The sequence below is a fragment of the Chenopodium album genome, chromosome 16 (assembly GCF_948465745.1).
Source record: "Chenopodium album chromosome 16, dcCheAlbu1.1, whole genome shotgun sequence".
Lineage (NCBI taxonomy): Eukaryota > Viridiplantae > Streptophyta > Magnoliopsida > Caryophyllales > Amaranthaceae > Chenopodium > Chenopodium album.
The window spans coordinates 50,969,317-50,987,899 of record NC_137849.1 but is presented as its reverse complement, the minus strand read 5'-3'; the positions used below and the strand labels follow the sequence as shown (position 1 = coordinate 50,987,899).

Sequence of the window (18,583 nt, the reverse complement as noted above, 5' to 3'; positions counted from 1 at the left end):
AACGTAAAACGAAAAGCAGGGTCTCTAATTATTTATAGATTCTCCTTGTCCTTGGTGTTACTCTAAAGAATTTGTGTTGGGTTATTCCATTCTGCTTTCCATTCCCTCTTCATTACTTTTAAACATTTCATTATTATTCCTCGTTCTTTGAGCTTTCTTAAGTTTGCTTTCTTCTGTAGTCCTGTGTCTGTTATTACAGAAGCCTTTATGATGAATGAAGAGGTTTTGAGCCTTAGCTTAGCCACTGTCGGTCACTCTGACCATGTTGAGAGGGAACTGAAGAGGAGGAGGATCGATGATTCACATTCTCTGACAAATTCAGTTGAAGACTGGGAAGAAAAGATTTTCAGGCTGCTTGAAGAGAGACAGAGAATGTTGAACATTGAGCAAAGAGGAAAAGATGTTCAAGAAGGTTCAGGTATTCATCTGATTCATTTGCTGCTCGTAGCAGCCACATTGATCAAAGATAATAATGTCAGCTCTGCTGCTGATAATGTGATGGAGCTCTATCGATATGTGTCAGTAATTGGTGATTCAGGGCAAAGGGTTGCTGCTTATTTTGCTGATGGGTTGGCTGCAAGGCTTTTAACCCAGAAATCTGCATTCTATAACATGGTAATGAGCAAACCAACACCTACAGAAGAGTTCATGGCTTTTACTCATATGTACAGAGTTTCTCCTTTTTATCAGTTTGCTCATTTTACTGCCAATCAGGCCATAATTGAAGCATTTGAGGGGCAGGAAGAAAATAATAATTGGGCGTTACATGTGATTGATTTTGACATCTCACATGGGTTTCAATGGCCTTCTCTTATGCAGTCTCTCTCTGAGATGGCTACTGCTTCAAACCGGTTAGTATCACTTCGTATTACAGGTCTTGCAAGAAGCTTGGAAGAGCTGATTGACACCGAGAATAGATTGATAAGCTTCTCTAAGGGGTTTCAGAATATAGCTTTTGAATTTCATGGGTTGTTAAGAGGATCAAAGCTCGTCAACCTTGAAAGGAAAGAGAACGAAACAGTTGCAGTAAATATGGTTTTTCACCTCAGTAGCTTGAGTGATATTTTAAAGATTTCAGAAACCATGACAGCCATACACTCTCTAAACCCTTCAATAGTAGTTTTAGTAGAAAGAGAAGGAAGTCAGAACAGTTGTGGTATCCTCCCAAATTACGTCGATTCTTTGCATTATTATGCTGCAATGTTCGACTCCTTGGATGATTGCCTACCTCTAGAGAGTGCCGAGAGACTGAACATAGAGAAGAACCATCTCGGGAGAGAGATAAAAGATCTGATAGCTTCCGAGGATGAAGTGAAGTGTTCAAGATTTGAGATAATGGAGACGTGGAAAGGAAGGATGATAAGTCATGGGTTTACAGGAATTGAACTGAGCTCGAAAGCAACAATTCAGGCAAAGCTGCTGCTGAAAATGGGGTGCCATTATCATCCACATTTCGAAGGGAACTCTGGTGGTGGCGGATTCAGAGTTTACGAAAGAGATTATGGGAGGGGTATATCTCTAGGCTGGCAAGATAGGTTCCTGATAACAGCCTCTGCCTGGCGCTGTAGTATATGATGCATAGTTTGTGTAGAGCTAATATTCATTATTCTTGAATTATACAGTTATTGTGAACAACGCCTCCTGAAGAGTTTGGAAAGTATGGAAACAATAATAATCGGTTATGACTAGTTTATTTTTAGTTCTAATCTATTCAATACTAATATCACATGATGAGATTCTAGTTTGATCAGCATGTTTGATTTGTATTCCTGCAAGTTATTTTAATTTTCATGTTAATGTTCAGCGACTTGCTTCCTTGGGCCTTGCCCTAAGAGTGGTGTAATATAATTTGTATGGAGGAATAATAAGAGAAGAATAGGGTTAATAATGGTTATCCAAATTTAATTTACATCTAAACTAAGTTTTTATAAATTCAAATAAGTTAATATTAGGTGAATAGGATAAACCTTACTAGGTAGACATGGAAACGCAATGATGGTAAGTCATTGGGTTTCGAGAATTGAACTGAGCTTGAAAGCAACAATTCAAGCAAAACAGGCTGTTGAAAATGGAATGTCATACTGTCATTATCATCCGGGTTTAGAATTTATGATAGAGATGGAGAGATATATCTCTAGCCTCGCAAGACAGGTTCATATGACGCAAGATTCAATCAAAGAGAAGTTGCAAGATTCTTCTTGCAGTCAATATGGTCTCTTCGTTTTTATATGTATAAAAATTGTTTCGCGTTAAGATGAAGTCATTTATGATAACAACTAGTTTAATTAGAGTTTACCAAAAAGATGGAGCATGTTAAATGGAGGAAAAGAAGGGAACTTGAATCCGCATAATATGGTGTCTTAAACATGAGTTTGAAAAATACTGTTAAAAAAATGAAATATTGTTCTTTATGTTGGATGACTTGATTGGATAATGGCTTTAAAAGCCTTACATAGTTTTGAAATGATAAGGGTTGTTTCTAACATCTAGTAACTCTCTATTTTGTACTCCATATTTCTTTAGATTGTTTAAGGCTCTTTGCCTCTTTAGTGGTGGTTATAAGTTATAACTTACAAATTATATATTGTATTTTTTTATTGCATTTAGTAGCTCCAAGCAATTGCGGAATTTTAAGTCGTTTTTTTTTTTTTTTTTTTTTTTAATTTTTATTTAGTGTGTCACAGTGATTGTAATTTTGGGAAACAACTTGACAGTTTGTTATATAGTACATTGGATAAAGCACAATCATATTATTAAATTTTTTTTTTTTTTTTTCAATACACTACTCACACTATTTCTATCACTTTTATGATTCCTTGTTCGGATATTTATGGCTCTTTGATGTAGAAAATTAACTATATGTAGTACCTCAACATCAAAGTAATGATATATCTATAGAGTTCCCTCTACAAAAAAGAGGATTACACAAATTACTTATCTCAATCTCAATTAGAATCTTAGAAATTAATAACTCAATTAAGCCCATAAAAAGAGCTCTAGAAATTGAGAAAGACTAAAACCGGCCCAAAATAAATAGGCCCAAATAAGAGGAAGAAGTTTTGTAAATTTCCAGAAACAACTGAAAAATTCCGGTTTACAATTACACTTCTCGAGTTTGTTCTACACTTTACTGGGTTTCAAAAATCTGTAACTTGAAGAATTTTCTGCTAAACTTCTGTGAAATAGTTTCTGCAATTAATTAGCAATGGATGAAGTGAGATCAGCAATGGAAGATCACATGAATCAAATGGCGGATCTTGTTCAGAAGTTGTCCGATGAACTTCGTTCTGGTTTCGCACCTGCTTATGACAGATTCATAGGTTTCTTCCACGCCATTAATTGGAAGGTCTCCCCCTTCTCTTTGGCTTAAATTGCATTTAATTTTCCTTAAATAAAATTTGATTGATTTTAGGTTTACTTTGTTCTTGGATTTGTTGCTTGAATCAGCTTATTTTTGAAATTTATCACTTAAGATCTAAAATTTGATTATGCTTATGATATATTACTGCTGAATTTATTTTAAAATTTATAGATTGTTGATTGTAATTGCATGGCAGTTAATTGTTAATTGTTTATTGCTGTTTTGATGAGAAGAGTGTAGCTTACAAGCTGTTTATCTTGTATTGCTATCTTAGTATTTATCTTGCTGTTGGAAAATTCAAATTCTGAGAGTTTGCCAAAATACAGATGCATATTTTCATACTAATGAGGCTATGATGTAGTTTTGTTTAATTATGCTATGTAGACATGTATGAGCAAGAACTCAAAAATCGCGTTATTTTCGTCTTTGAAGGTCTCATTAGATGTTTTGGAGGGAATAATTCAAGTTAGATAAACACTAATATCAATAATGTATCTTTCCTCTAGTGTTTTAGGGGGATAATTCAAGCTAGAGAAATCGGTTAGTAGTTAGTAACTCGTATTTTAGGCGTTTTAAAACTGATCTACTACAGAGAATAAGTGATTTTTGGAAAATTGTACTGTATCAGCTGCTAAATTTGTGAAATGCAGAATGACAGGTAAGAGAATGATGTTGCTCAGTAATGTTCAGTGTACACTTTATTTAGGCAGAATTATTTATGCTTGCTCCTCCCTTCAAAACTGTCTGTTACCATTTTGTGAAATCTAGTTACTTATCTGCATATGTTTGCTTCTACATTCATTTAATATACACAGATAATGCCTATTGTAAATCAATTTGTATTTCATTAATCTCAGATGCATTAGTGTTTGTAATCTTATACTGTAGGTGAGTTTTTCTTATATGCTCTTTTTAATTATTCTTAACGCTTGATTAATTTATGCAGGAGCCGTGGTTGATGGGATTATTGGGATTTTATGTGTTTCTGCTACTGACTATTATCTTCTCGAGGAGACATGTCAATTTCCAAATGTGTTTATTCCTTCTTGCATGTATGTTTCTTGCTTTCTGATTGTAGTCATGTTTTTATATCATACTAACAGTAAATTGTTTGATCTGTTGGATCTTTTTCCTTCAACCTGTGGAGAAATTCATCAAATTACAGCTAAACCACACACCTTGTTGTGGCCTCATTGGGTGGCTAAAAAAAAAATGCATGATTCTTTCCAATCCTAGTTCATCAGCCTTTGCAACTTTTGAGGCTTGGCTTTTACCTTTTCCTTTTTGCTGTTGGGGGAAGGGGGGAAAGGTGTTTTGGGCAGTAAATGAGGGATTTGATAGGAAAAGGGGGCTAAAGAGGATATTGGACTTCAGGCAGTAATTGAGATATTGTGCACTGTTTAACATTAAGCCTTTATCCTGCAGTGTCTGGTGTATATCTTGCTGAAAGATTGAATCAGTTTTTGGGTGCTAATTGGGAGAGTTTTGCCACTCAAAACTATTTTGACCCACACGGAATTTTCCTCTCTGTACTATGGTCTGGTCCGCTTCTCATAATTGCAATGATAATTCTGGTTAGTATTATTTAATTGTTCCTATATATTCCCAATATTATGCACTGAGCTTACTGACATTAGCTTTAATATTGTGTATTGTTCAACAGATAAATACCCTCTTCTCATTGTGCCATTTGATTGTTCAATGGAAAAGGGCTGAGCTAAGACACCGTGCAAGACTTGAGAAGAAGGACAATTAGACTTGAGAGAAGGACAAAGTTGATGAAAAAAGAGGAATGCTTTGTGCAAGTTGTTTGATCACAACATGATCTTCGATGGTTTAATTGTCATTCAAAGCTCATTTTAAGGCGAGTTACTAGTTTTGGACTTTTAGGTCATGGCTTTGTTGTGCCTCCCATCCTCCTGGTGTAGATCTGCAGCAAAGTGAACAACATTGTTACGAGGATAGTTTTTGCATTTTTAGCCTGTTCTTTGTAAACGGGAAAGATGGTTGTAACTACGTTCATTGACGCTAGTGACAGCTTAGCTTTATAATCAGGCTCTGTTTAGGTCCAGTGGACTAGTTATCATCTATTAGATCATTGTTTTCTTAAGTGAAAGATATTATTTATATTTTATATTGACCAGTAGCCCTGTACAACAATTTTTTCATTTCATAATAATTATTCTAATTTCGGGTTCCTCCTGGTTTGTGTGATTACTATGCTGACAGCATTATCAGTTGTCATCAATGTCCATGAAATGAAATCCTTATATCAAATATTTTCTATGCTTTTGCTCCTATGTTTTCTTCTCTTATATACCTATTCTCCGAATCAACTTCTGAAGCTTCTTAGAACTAATTTCAATTTTTTGGTCAGCAATAGTGTGTTTGATTCTTAATATTGGTCTATTCTAGCTGTATTCGGTTCTGTAGGATTTCTTCTGATAAGACCTTGCAATTAAGTCCTCATATTTTTAAGATCGGTGCATCTGTTTTGAGTACAGAGGCGACGGAGGGTGGTATCACAACAATCCAGCCCAGTAGGTCAGGGGTGGCCAGTCAATTATTGGTGTAGTACTTGTAAATTCTTGGTGGTTATAAATAATAGGAGTAGCTAGTTTGCTTGTTCCGAAAAAGAAAAAAACGTTTGCAGTTCTTCCTGGTCTTTAGATTTGCGGACAGAAGGCTAGCCATCCTAAGCAGATCCTTAGGAAAGGGCTGCAGGATTGCCCGTGACAAGCTATGAATTATCTGATCCAAGTGGAAGAAAAGATTTTTTAGGTAGACCCTTGATTTGTTGGAGGGCCGAAGTCTGTTCTGCTCTTGAAAGGTATAATAGCCTAATAGGTCTTTATGAGATAATATTTGTGTACTCCATAAGAATTGTGGCAAACATAAATGATTTAAAATCTTGAATTTTTACCCTCAAAGTTGGTTTTTATTTTATTATTGTAATCTTAAAATATTGGAATGGAAAGAAAGATGCATCTTCAAAGATTAGTGAGGGGGTGACTTATGTTTAAGATTTCATTTTTAGCAGAACTGCATAAGATGATTGAAATCTAATAATTATCTTTACAAATGATCATCGCCTCATAAATTACCATCCAATCTTACGCTGTATGATGTTGGAATGCCCGGCGAAATCTCCCATTGCGATGAAACTGGATTGCCAGGAGTTTCAAATCATCAACCCGCAAAGCAAATGCATCAACATCAGTAATACACTTGATTGTTTGAGTTGCAGGTATTGAGATCACAGTTGATTTGGTCGGGTGTGAACACCATACCAGCAACTCCCACACACATCTCCGGATCCAAGGATAATGCACTGCCCACCATTGTCGGCATTTGTAACCTCTAATTGTCCACTGAAAATAAATAGCATTTGATGAACTGGTTCACCCTCAAATGCTACGTAGGTACCTCTGTTGCTTGAGATTGTTCGAAGGTATCCACGAGATCATCATCCATCTGTGCAAACGGTGGCATCTGAAAAGAGAAAAATCTTTTAATATGTTATTTTGTCCACGATTGATTGCTGACTGTAAAAATCAACTTAATGAAAGTATCCAAATAGAGAAACTGACAGTGTGAATGATCTCCAAATACAAGTGTCAATGAATCTCACACCGTATATTCCATGGAATTGAATTCATCATTGCTTCGTCAGTTATGCCTTGAGTGGCATTCCATTCAGATTGAATAGCTAGCTTAACTTGATTCTTTAGATGTAGAGGTAATTGGTGATACTTCATCCATTCCTCAACTGTTCTTTGTCTTGCCCTCTGCATGTCTTCTTTTACCTCAGTGCATTGCAAGGCAGTCTAGCTAATTGAAGGGCAGTGATCTGCTGTTAGTGAATCAGAATTTCTAAAACAAAAACAGTATCAAAGTGTACAACTGGATCACCTGAATTCTTGCCAACAAATCTCCAAATAAAATCAGACCAGCAACAATGGTAATGAGACTGAGGAATGTATCCACGGTATAATAGCTGGCACTAAAAATCTGGCCAAAAGAACTGCTCCAGAAGCGAAAATCCAAACTCATCAACTCGGCTGAGGATTAAAGGTTCATGCATACACGATTATACTAAATAAATCTAAATGTACCAAGGTGTGTTAATTGTCCATGGTTGCAAATGTGATTGTAATAAGAAAGGGGTTTATCCCTAAGAATCCAGGAATAAGGCAAGTGTAGATTCTGACAGAGTGGTCTCACTGGAAGTTTCACAGGCTGATTTAAGAAGTATGTTGTATACCTTAAACTTTTGAGTCCCCAAGCTAAGCAATAAGTATACTTCTGAATTAAACTTCTTGTGCCAATCTTGGTGGCAATGGCTTCCGAATATATTCCCTGCTCTTGATCATATTCTTTGCTACATAAATTGATCATTTCGTCCCAGTCAAGAGTAGCAGCATCAGAACCCCAACCCCCTCTGTGGGCTCTGTCTAGTATGTTGCTGCATTGATTGAGCAGCTCAATGTAGCACTCATAGTCAAAGGCTCCCAATCCCTGCCACAATGGTCAGGGTGAAAAACTAGTACATGCAAATATGCAATGAATATTCAAATTGATAATAAGTTTACAACACAAAATTATTACGATAAAAATTCAGCATGGCAACTTGTTCGATATTGTCCGTTTTGGTCCTAACCCTTTAGGTTATTTCTCAAAAAGCCTCGTGTTAATAAAGTGTGCTCTCAGATAATATAATGACTTTTTTCTGAACATTATATAATGACACATTTATCATCAATCAAATCCTTTTTAAATACTACGGAGTACTCCGTAATTTAAATAGTCAGATGTACCAAACCAATTAATTTCGGCAATTAAAGGCCATAATGATAAAGATGCATACTTACATTGCTGATCAAGATGAAATAAAAGAGGTTTTGCAAAGCGCCAAACCAAGCATTGGTCATCAGAATACCCGTTGCTTTAATTGTTCGTTGGGAATAGGGCGACATGGCCATAATTTTGAAAGGGACTTGTAACATTACACCTGATGATATACCATCAATCTTCAGCCCTACAAGTAACTGATCAGAAATGGCTGTTAATTTACAAATATATGGAACATTTCTTACGAAAACATGAATTATTTTTACCTGTGGTAACGGCAGTATAGCTAAAAGATCGATTATGAATGCTGATTTTGAGTATTTTGCATCCTTGTTTTTTATCCCCACTCTCAAGAGCATTAATCTTGGGACGTGCTTATGTACTTTGGCTCAAAACCAATTAATGTCTGGCTAGGTTATCTAATGTTGGCTAGGTCGTAGGGAACTATCCCGTTCAACTTGATATGCAGCCAGGAATCAATATATATAGTGAATAATCGAGCAATATATGTCATGAGTCAAATGCGATAGAATTGTTGATAAATAGAATTTAACTTATCTTATTATGTCATTATTACAAAAAAAAAAAAAAAATTGCACCGGTTGGGAAACACGAAAGCTAGGAGTAGCATTTAGATACGAGCCTCCTACCTCAAGATGCTTGTTTTGACGATGGAATTTAATGAGCTTCATCAAGTTGTTACTACTGATACAACTAATCTTTTCGTGATAGGGATCATGTTTCATATAAAGATGAGCAAGCCCTCCAGCTATCACAATTCCTATGAATACGCCAACAGACCATTAGCTCACTGCCTCGATGATTGTTATGAGTACCAAAAGCCATTGATTGGTATGTTTCGATGCCCTCATTTTTTCTTTACTTTACTGACTAATACTTCGTTAAACTTCAAAACACAGTAATATATGTCCACAATTACACCATTTACTTCAACTCTGTTTGCTGTAGTTGAAGTAATGCACAACGCAGTTACTACACTTCTGGCGCACGTTCAACGTATTCAATCTGTTTGTAGCTAGTATGTTACTGTTTGTATTTTTGCATACTTCCCTCCACTTAATTTTTTTCAGTTTCTCTAATTAATGCTGCTTCTATCCTAGAAGCTAGAATGAGATTTCTTGGCAAGAAAATTTAGCATAGCAAAATTATTACGAAGTACGTTTCTTACCCAAAGTATTTGAATTATTTTCTTGTACTTAATAAGTAAATATTCAATGATTCACATGCCATTTTTATAGCTAAACTTATACAAGGGTTATGTTTACTCAAAAATTTTGCTTAAATAAGCTAAATTTAACATAGCCGAAGTTCGTTGATCATTTGCCAACAAGAACCAATCGTCCATCTTTGAAAGCCCCTTTGGCAATCGAAGAATAAAATTGAATTTAGCTTTTGTTGCGCTCTAGGAGTATTGTAAGCTGAATTGAACATGACCAAAGTTGATCATTGAATTACTTTTATAAAATTAATCATCGTCCTTGAAACCACAATGTCCTACACCCCTACCACAGATTTGGTAAGGTTATTCTTGATGATAAAGAAACATATCTTCTTAAATTACGGTGGGTGAAAATGACGAGTTCTGGTGTAAATGTGACCTATAAGCCACAACACACCAACCCCTATTAGTACACCAACGGACCACATGGATGCTGCCTCAACAAGTCCGGCGGAGAGCATCATTGTTACAAGCAGCAAAAATACAAACCCCAACTTCTGACCTTTTGGTGCACCCATATTTTTTCATTTGAGTATACATGCAACTAACATCATATGCCATACTAGTATACTCCGCAGCTTATGAAAATTAGCAAGCTACACAACCTGCAATATATGGGCCTGTTAACTTAGTCAGCAGTTATGTTGGTAAGCGCTTTTATAGTCGTCCTACTAGTAAATTGACTTCTACTTATTACGAAGTAGCATTATTGATTTTTGACAATTGAGTATAGAGTAAAGCTTATGAATCTAAGAATCTTATTAATGACATCAAAGAATGCGTACGTACACATGCTAACGTAAACATTAAAATCTACTTATATCATGTTTTCTCCTGGCATTGATATATGTTAGAAGGCATAGAACATCATGTCATGTTTAAAGACTTAGAGCATCAACCTCATATACCATCCGCAACTTGTAACTGATTTTACACATAGTATACACAAAATGATCTCTCTTAAACTCTAGAAAACCTTTTTTCATGTAAACCTCACATAGTTCTTAGGCTAAGCTTGATACATGTACACCAAGTCCTTGTCTTGTTCAATACGGAATTCTCATTACTACTTGATCCACATTGTAATAAACAACACTTCAAATTGTGCACACATCTACCGTTCATGTACTACTCTACGACTCTACGTACAAGTAGCACACTTGCCTCGAAATTTATCCCTACAAAAAAATCACTATAATGAGCAAAGTAGTCTTAACAATGTGAACAATGTTGGTGTATTGCTTCAAATTAGTCAAATAAATTAGTTATAGTAACAAATAGGTTTGTTATACAAGTATATAATTTTTTAATTAATTGCTTGAGACAACATATATAGATACGAGCCTCGGCTAGCCTTCCACCTCAAGCTGCTTGAATTGACTATGGAATTTCATCATCTTTGTCATGTTGCTGATACAAATATAACTAATCTTTTCATGATAGGAATCATGTTTCATATATAAATGACCAAGCCCCCCGGCTACCACAACTCCTATGAATGCACCAATGGATTAGTAGCTCAATGAATTGTATAGAAAGCGTTATTGTTGTAGCAATGGCTAAAAAGCCATAGATTGGCATATGCATGTTTTAAATTAGAGAAATTTGTGAAAAACGATGGTCGACTTTTTTTAAAATGATCTTTTAAGTGAAAAGTTGTGAAAAAAGACCTTTTAAGTTGTATTATATTTTTTAGGGGTACTTGGGTGAGTTTTTCGGGTGGTCAACGCCGGAGCTCCGGTGTTGACTTTCATGTGTTACTCACGTGAGTTAGAAAAAGAGAGAGAGAAAAAAAAACCAGAAATTTTGGGATAGAGAAAGGGGGAAAAATGAAAGGGGTAGTTCGAATAGGAGGGAAATTTGGGAAGAATTTTTTTTATTTTTTTTTATTTTTTATGTTTAACTTACATGACTAACACGTAAAAGTCAATGTCAGAAAACTTACCCAAGTACGACCTTTAACAAAATATAACTTAAAGTCATTTTTCACAACTTTCCACTTAAAAACTCCTTTTACAAAAAGTCGACTACTTAAAAGATTCTTTTTTCACAAATATCTCTTTAAACCCCCACTTCTTAACCTTATGTGTGTCCACATTAGGAACATTTATTACATATTGAATAACGAATACTAGCTTAGTAACGATGTGTATGGTATAAAAGCCAGTAAACAATACGAGTATAAAACACAAGCTCTTTTGTCCAATGCACACCTGCGCGATAGAAATGGAGATCATATGGCAGGCTAGCTTGCTGCATACGTATTGCTATCCAGAACTAACTACGGCTAGCTAGTGATAAAGGGTGTTGTTTAAAGTTTAAACTGCAGCTATTGAGGAAGAAGTTATAATGAGAACATCAAAACTTGTCCTTCTCATGACGGCGTCGCTGATTTCTGCCCGACTTACAGAAGGGGTATCCTGGTGGTCCGTCGGCGTATTCTTAGGATTCGTTGCATTTGGTACTTTTGCTCACTACTATATGTTACGTGATGTTTACAAGAAAAAAATTAGGTTACATTACTATCAACAATAGTTTGTATAAGACGGCGACTATACATTATGGATACAGAAAAATTGATAGTGTAAGACAAGGCGATGTTCATAGAACCTGAGATAGACTTGATAAGTTGATATATGGTTTGCAATCAGCTGGTGAAAAGGTTAGGGTGGGGGAAATTAATGTTACTTTGTCGCCATATCATTAAGTATATATTAAGATGATTATAACAAGTGTTCGTATAATTATATTTTATCTTATATACGGAGTATAAAGCAAAAAAAATTGGTCAAATTGTGCATAAAGTATGTAAATAGTGTAAAAGTCAAAATGAAACACTTAGAAAAAAACATAGAGATCATACAAGTATAATTAAGGTCAATAAAAAAGGTTGGATGGTAAAATACATTTACATGTCACAAAAGCTAATCTCAATGTCTAAAAAAAATAAATATATATATATATAGCTTATCTCATAATTATTCGTACAATTAGTATTTTTTTTTGTCTACCTTACTTACAAAAATGGAGTGATCTACCCATCTACTTCATCTTTTTTAGAATATCAACACGAGTTATTTGTATAATTAATGCCTTGTGTTTATTAAGGACATGTTCTCATACGTTGAATTTCAGTTAAGTTCAGTTTATTTTCACTTCAGTTTATGTCTAATGATATTGCTAATGATATAAAGCCAAATTTCATTCTTTTAAGCTCTTATTACAACGACAATAATAATAATAATAATAATAATAATAATAATAATAATAATAATAAATTAATCTTTAATAATAATAATTTCGTTCCAGCTTTTTCTTTTTTTTATTTTTTTTTAATTGTGTTAATTTTTTACAAAGTGTTTTGTGTTCTTTTGTCATAATAATATTTTATTTTTTAATTAAATAGTATATGTTTTTAAAATGTTTTGGGGTTTCATGTTTTTAATATATTTTCCACTAATATTATAATTATATAGTATATTTTTCTTAAATATTTTAATATGTATATTTGTATATACACATATGTATAATAATAAATAATCAAATATCACTAATCTGTAGTTAAAAATCACTAATTAATAAGTTCAGTTCAGTTCAGTTTATTTTCAGTTTAGTTCAGCTCAGCTGAATTCAGCGTATGAGAACAGACCCTAACTCATTTAGTCAAAATCTTGAATTTTAAATTTTCAATCTTTGCTCTGGTTCATTACAATCTAATCCGATCATTCCCTTAGGGCCTTAGACTATTATTGACTATTGACCATTGACCATTTGACCATACCAAAGAAGGCAACTATAGAAAGTTAGAAATGTATGATTGAGAAAAAGTGTCCGTTACAAAAAACACATTTAACGTACACAGTTCCACGTTTTCAAGATTCAAAGTTAAATTTTCAAAAAGCTGGAATCAACAAAACCCTCGCCATTTCGGCATTTCTTCTCCTATTTTAAAACCCCAAAAATTCTCTCTCTTACACTTCCGATCATCATCTCCGGCGCAATGGAAAACCAGAAAGAAATGCAAATACCAGTATTTACAGTTTGGAAGAACAACGCTATCCTCAAGAACATTTTCCTAGTCAATGCCCCTCCTCCTGTAAATCAAAATGAAACCCAGCAACAAAATGATGAATTCTGTAAAACCCATCAAGAATTTGAAGAAACTTTAGTTGTTGGGCGACACCCAGATTGTGATATTCGCTTAGAACATCCCAGTATTAGTCGTTTTCATCTCCGCATTCACTCTAAACCCTCTTCCAAACACCTTTCTATCACTGATTTATCTTCAGGTAAATCGATTTTTCTTCTGAAACTTTGTAAGATTCAATTCAGTACTAATTATAGTGTTTATTTGAAGTTTTTAAATTTGAATTATTGTGGTATTACTCGAATCTTTGAAGTTGATTTTGTGGGTTTGTTTTGTTTTGCTCTGTAAATCGTGTTATGTGGTTTAATAAAATAAAAAAAATAAATAAAAATGAAAGTTTTATGGTGGAAACAATCTTGAAATTTTGTGGGTATTCTGATTTCATTTTATGAAGGTTCAAAGTTTTGTGGGTCTTGATTAATTGTAATTTCTATGTTTATTTCGTAGTGATTTTTATTTTATTTTATTTTTGTTTTCTGTAAGGTTTAGGGTTTAAGAATAACGTGGGTTTTGATTTTTAATGCAATTTTGGTGTTTCTGTTTAGTGCATGGAACTTGGGTGTCAGATAAAAGGATAGAACCAAATATAAGAACAAGGATGAATGAGAGTGATAGTTTGAGGATTGGAGGATCGAGTAGGGTTTACAAATTGCACTGGATTCCATTGAGCCAAGCTTATGATGTTTCCAACCCTTTTGTGCCACCCTTGGACTTCGTGCGGTCGCAAGAAGACGAGGATGAAGCGATCATCAAGGTGAGATAAATTGCACTCCTTGTCTATTTTAGTATGTATAAGGTTATTGATTGTTTGTTGGTGATAGATGACTAGATGAAATTGAGATATGCAATGAAAGTTAATGTGATTGTCTGTTGGGACATTGGATATTAATCATATACTCTTATTTGCCTATTAGTTGGAATTGGACATCTAAATTATGCTTTCTTTTATCCTGCCTAGATGTAGTTCTTGACTTTGTTTTGTCAATTGGATTTTTTAGGATGAGAATTCACTAGGACATGAAAATGAGGAGTTACTAGCAGTTGATTCTGTTTCAAAGGGTGTAGAGTTTGGTGATTTGTGTGATGATGATGGATTGGATATAGAGAAAGTAGCTCAAAACACAGACAAAAATGTTATGGCAGTGGACAATGAGTGTGTTGGATTGGAAGACCCTGATATGGAAGGAGACCCTGATATGGAAGGCTTGATGTCTCTATTTCTGGATGAAAAATCTCAAATGTTTGCACAGGAATTAGTGGGTAATGAAAATGTGCAACCTTTGGATTCTGCTTTGGAAGGTTTGGTGCCTTTATTTCTGGGTGAGAACTGGGAATGGGTTGGGCAGGAAGTGAAGTATATGGCATGTCCCATGGAAGAAGAATATCCTCAGTCAGTGAAGCTTGAAGACGTAGGATCTCTTAGTTCTGTTTTGGAGGGCTTGGATACCTTGTTTTTGGATGATATCACTGAACAGCTTATGCGGAAAGATGAGGATGAAGAGATTGTCAAGGTGAGATGATTTGCACTCCTTAACTTATTTTATCTTTCTATGTTATTGATTGTTTCTGGGTGATAGATGACTATGAAATCGAGACACGCAATGAGTTTTATTACTATTATTATTCTTCAAAACATTGGGTAATATATAGTATAAGCCTATTTTAGGACATTTTATGGTCTTCGTTTAATACATTTTCCTTCATATAGTTGCTGATTTTATGTTCATCATGTCAATTGGGTATTTTAGGATGAGGATCCTCAAGGAAAGGAAAATGAAGAGGTACTTGCAGTTGAATCTGCTTCAAAGGATGTGGAATTCAGTGTTCTATATGATGATGACGAATTGGTTGGAGAGCAAGTTGCTCCAAACACAGAAGAAGTGTGGACTTTCTGGTGTGGATCACCTGCAGCGTTAACATCACCTCTTGCCACTAATGAGGCTCTTCTTTGCACTGACAACAATCACCTTGATATAGAAAAGCAGCTCCCAGAAATAGTATCTGATACTAGAGTATTTTCTGAAAGGAAATCTTTGGAAAGTGTCGATGTGAATTCATCAGTCAAGGAACACAATGAAGGCAAGCTTTGGAGTTTTTGGTCTGGAAATATGGGGGCGGAGTCTTCAGTGTGTTCATCATTGTCTGATGCAAGCTTCGTATCGGAGTTTGAAAACAAATCATCGAGAAATGGCTTTGATAGTCCACCACTCAGCTCTATTAAAAGGCCATTTGGTAGTCCTTTGATAACATCAGATCAGAAGTCTGCCAGTAGCATTTGGTCCCGAAGAGGTAAATTACAAAGCTCTCCCCAGATTTCAACAAGCATGTCTGAAAGAAATAAAAAGAGAAGTGATCAGAAGATTGTCAAGCATGAACCTGTTACTAGGGCTCTTTTTCATGAAGTGGAAAGCCAAGAAGAGGAAGAAGTCTTTACTCCAGACAAAGAGAACTTCACCCCTAATACTCACAAGTCCATGAGAAAGTTGGCTGTGTTGAAAGAAGTAAATAATTCAAGCTCAGGGAAATCACCCCTTTTAAAGGTGATTGGAAGCCCAAAATTCTACTATGAGGACAGCTTGTCTCCTTCATCAGATAAAGAGAATTACTCGCCCAAAAAATCTCTGGAGAAGAAAACAGCACACCGTGCTTCTAATCAAGCAAAATCATTTAGTCTAAGGGAGAAAAAACATCAAAGGATGCCTTTTCAATCCCTTCTGGCAGATTCCCCCCAGAATAGTAAATCTGAAACTTGCATTCCTGGTGCTGCTAAAGTCTCAAGCAAGGTCGGCAAATGCTGTGTTCCCTTATTGTAATTTTATTGTAATTTTATTATTTAACACTTTAATTGTTTATTCCTGATACTTTAGACTGATATACCGGACAAATGCTTTGGAGAAAAAACCCGAAAATGGAGTATGCTGGTGGACACTACTACTCTACTGAACAAAGAATCAAGAAAGGCATTGCAGCTGCTTGAAGGTCTCAAGGGAACTCAACTCATCATCCCCAAAATAGGTAAAATGAACTGCCTGAATGTTACTGCTCTAACTATAGTCAATCAAATTGTGAATCTTTCTATATGTAACTGTTGCTTGTTTTGCCAGTCATAAAGGATCTTGCTTGTTTGAAACGACAAACGAGTTTCTTCAGAAGAAATACAGAGGTATCATCTGCATTAGAATGGATAGAAGATTGCATGGTTAAAACAAAGTGGTGGATCCATGTTCAAAATTCCATGGAGGAAGGGCGCTCTGTTGCAATAACCCCTCCAGCATCACCTTACTCTCAAATCAGCTGTGGGACAACTGCAGAGTCCTTTTCCTTTCCTGCCCTTGAATTTCGACCAGAACTTCTGTCACCCTCTACAGAAGATCATGTACTTGACTATGCTCTCAGCCTGAGGAAGAATAAGAATGACGGACAGCTTGTCCTTCTCAGTAACGACATCACTTTGAAGATCAAGGCCATGGCAGAGGTAACCAGCAATTAAAATGCTCCTTTAAATTATTATATTATTCTATATTCTTTCGTTATCTTGATGCAAGTTTGCATGGCATTTCAGGGTATAATCTGTGAGCCGGCTGAGGATTTCAGGGAAAGTTTGGTGAACCCATTCTCTGAGAGGTTCCTGTGGACTGACAGCTCCCCAAGAGGTCAAACCTGGTCTTACTCAGACGACTTTGTTCTGAGAGAGAAATTTTATCCAAGCTCATTGAAGATGACACCCAAGGCTATGGAGAATGTCAAGGGCCTGAAACTGATCCTGCTTCATAATTCACAGTATTATGAACGAATGACTGCAATTCATTAGGTGATTTGGTTAAAATCAAGGCCTCAAATTTTATACTATACTTATATGTATCAATTCCCTTGATGCTCAGTCCTGACTTCTCCCTTGAATTTGATCAACGCCTATAAATAAAGAAATTCATTCAATATGAAATTATGAATCCCCCTTTTTTGCTATTCATGCTTAAAAGAAAAGGGAAAAAAAAAAAAACACTGATTTTCTTAAATTCTCAATGATTGCCATAATATTGCGAAATTCATATGACTTCTGGTCTTCTGTAATACGGACATACGGTAAGGTTCGTACAATGTTTTTAGTTCGTCAATCTGAATTTGATCAAGAATTCAAGACCAAAAAAAAAAAAAAAAAAAATCAGTTGAACCATTGACCAAAACGGCATCTCCATGGCCCAACTAGCGACCAAAACCGGTCCAGCAACCAGTTTTGGTCGCCAATGGGTTGGTCGCCTTGAATAATAAAAAATATTAAAAAAACCCTCCCGTTGGTGAGGAGGTGGTGGGTTGCTGGTGAGGGGGTGGTAAGAGGAAAGGCGGTGGTGTAGTAGTAAGGGTATGATGGTCCATTCACACGAAATGTTTGGCTGTTGTTAACTCGTAATAAATAATGGTGCGGTGTTCCACATAACTAAGTACTATCAAAACGTGGCTCTCCTATTCTCCTACACTAAAAATAAATACTACGTAATAAAAAGAAAAATAAATGGTTATTTATTGTACTTTTCAACTTTTTTTTTTTTTTTTTTTTTTTTACGAGTAACTTTACAGAGGTGCATTGGTTGTGGCTTGGCTAGACCTAACTCACAGCTATCTCATTGCGATGTTGCTGCGGACTGATGCCTGGTAGTTCAGAAGTCTTGGAGAATATGAAAGGTCTGAGGAAATGAAAATGACCATGCATCATAATTCACAGTTTCTTATTAAACAAACTGCAATACAGAAGCCTAAATTTCCGATTCAACATTTTGATAGTTACTAAACTGTAATTTACAATCACTTCTATTATTCTATATCATGTATTTGAAACCTTTAAGATCATATGGAACTATGGAAGGATGGTAGTAGCTAGGCAATCATTTAGCTTGCTAGATCCCATTAGCGACTCCCAACATTAGATTGAAGCCAAATTAATGAAAGAATGAAGCATCCTTTCAGAAAAAAAATGAAAGAATGCAGC

At 35.3% G+C, this 18,583-nt stretch overlaps 3 protein-coding genes across 3 annotated transcripts; all 3 read left to right on the top strand.

The window, feature by feature from the left end:
* LOC145585885 (GRAS family protein RAM1-like) lies at nt 1–1,699 on the top strand. The gene has a single exon (XM_081642594.1). It carries the CDS (start codon nt 208–210, stop codon nt 1,573–1,575), a length of 1,368 nt encoding a protein of 455 aa, XP_081498720.1. The 5' UTR covers nt 1–207; the 3' UTR covers nt 1,576–1,699.
* Nucleotides 1,700–3,096: 1,397 nt separating this feature from the next.
* LOC145585884 (uncharacterized) lies at nt 3,097–5,545 on the top strand. Its single transcript, XM_081642593.1, has 4 exons — nt 3,097–3,346; nt 4,308–4,413; nt 4,787–4,935; nt 5,025–5,545. Exons 1-4 carry the CDS (start codon nt 3,206–3,208, stop codon nt 5,115–5,117), a joined length of 489 nt encoding a protein of 162 aa, XP_081498719.1. The 5' UTR covers nt 3,097–3,205; the 3' UTR covers nt 5,118–5,545.
* A 7,855-nt stretch (nt 5,546–13,400) lies between these two features.
* On the top strand, nt 13,401–17,499 carry LOC145585883 (uncharacterized). Its single transcript, XM_081642592.1, has 7 exons — nt 13,401–13,741; nt 14,145–14,353; nt 14,598–15,110; nt 15,348–16,382; nt 16,467–16,614; nt 16,704–17,074; nt 17,162–17,499. Exons 1-7 carry the CDS (start codon nt 13,453–13,455, stop codon nt 17,408–17,410), a joined length of 2,814 nt encoding a protein of 937 aa, XP_081498718.1. The 5' UTR covers nt 13,401–13,452; the 3' UTR covers nt 17,411–17,499.
* The last annotated feature ends 1,084 nt before the right edge of the window (nt 17,500–18,583 follow it).

Bases quoted from the DNA above. Each gene is read 5' to 3' on its own strand.
- LOC145585885 (XM_081642594.1), top strand. From the start codon at position 208: ATGATGAATGAAGAGGTTTTGAGCCTTAGCTTAGCCACTGTCGGTCAC.
- LOC145585884 (XM_081642593.1), top strand. From the start codon at position 3,206: ATGGATGAAGTGAGATCAGCAATGGAAGATCACATGAATCAAATGGCG. The intron at 3,347-4,307 runs GTCTCCCCCTTC...TAATTTATGCAG, and splicing joins TCCACGCCATTAATTGGAAG to GAGCCGTGGTTGATGGGATT. The intron at 4,414-4,786 runs GTATGTTTCTTG...TTTATCCTGCAG, and splicing joins GTGTTTATTCCTTCTTGCAT to TGTCTGGTGTATATCTTGCT.
- LOC145585883 (XM_081642592.1), top strand. From the start codon at position 13,453: ATGGAAAACCAGAAAGAAATGCAAATACCAGTATTTACAGTTTGGAAG. The intron at 14,354-14,597 runs GTGAGATAAATT...TGGATTTTTTAG, and splicing joins AGGATGAAGCGATCATCAAG to GATGAGAATTCACTAGGACA. The intron at 16,383-16,466 runs GTCGGCAAATGC...CTGATACTTTAG, and splicing joins CTGCTAAAGTCTCAAGCAAG to ACTGATATACCGGACAAATG.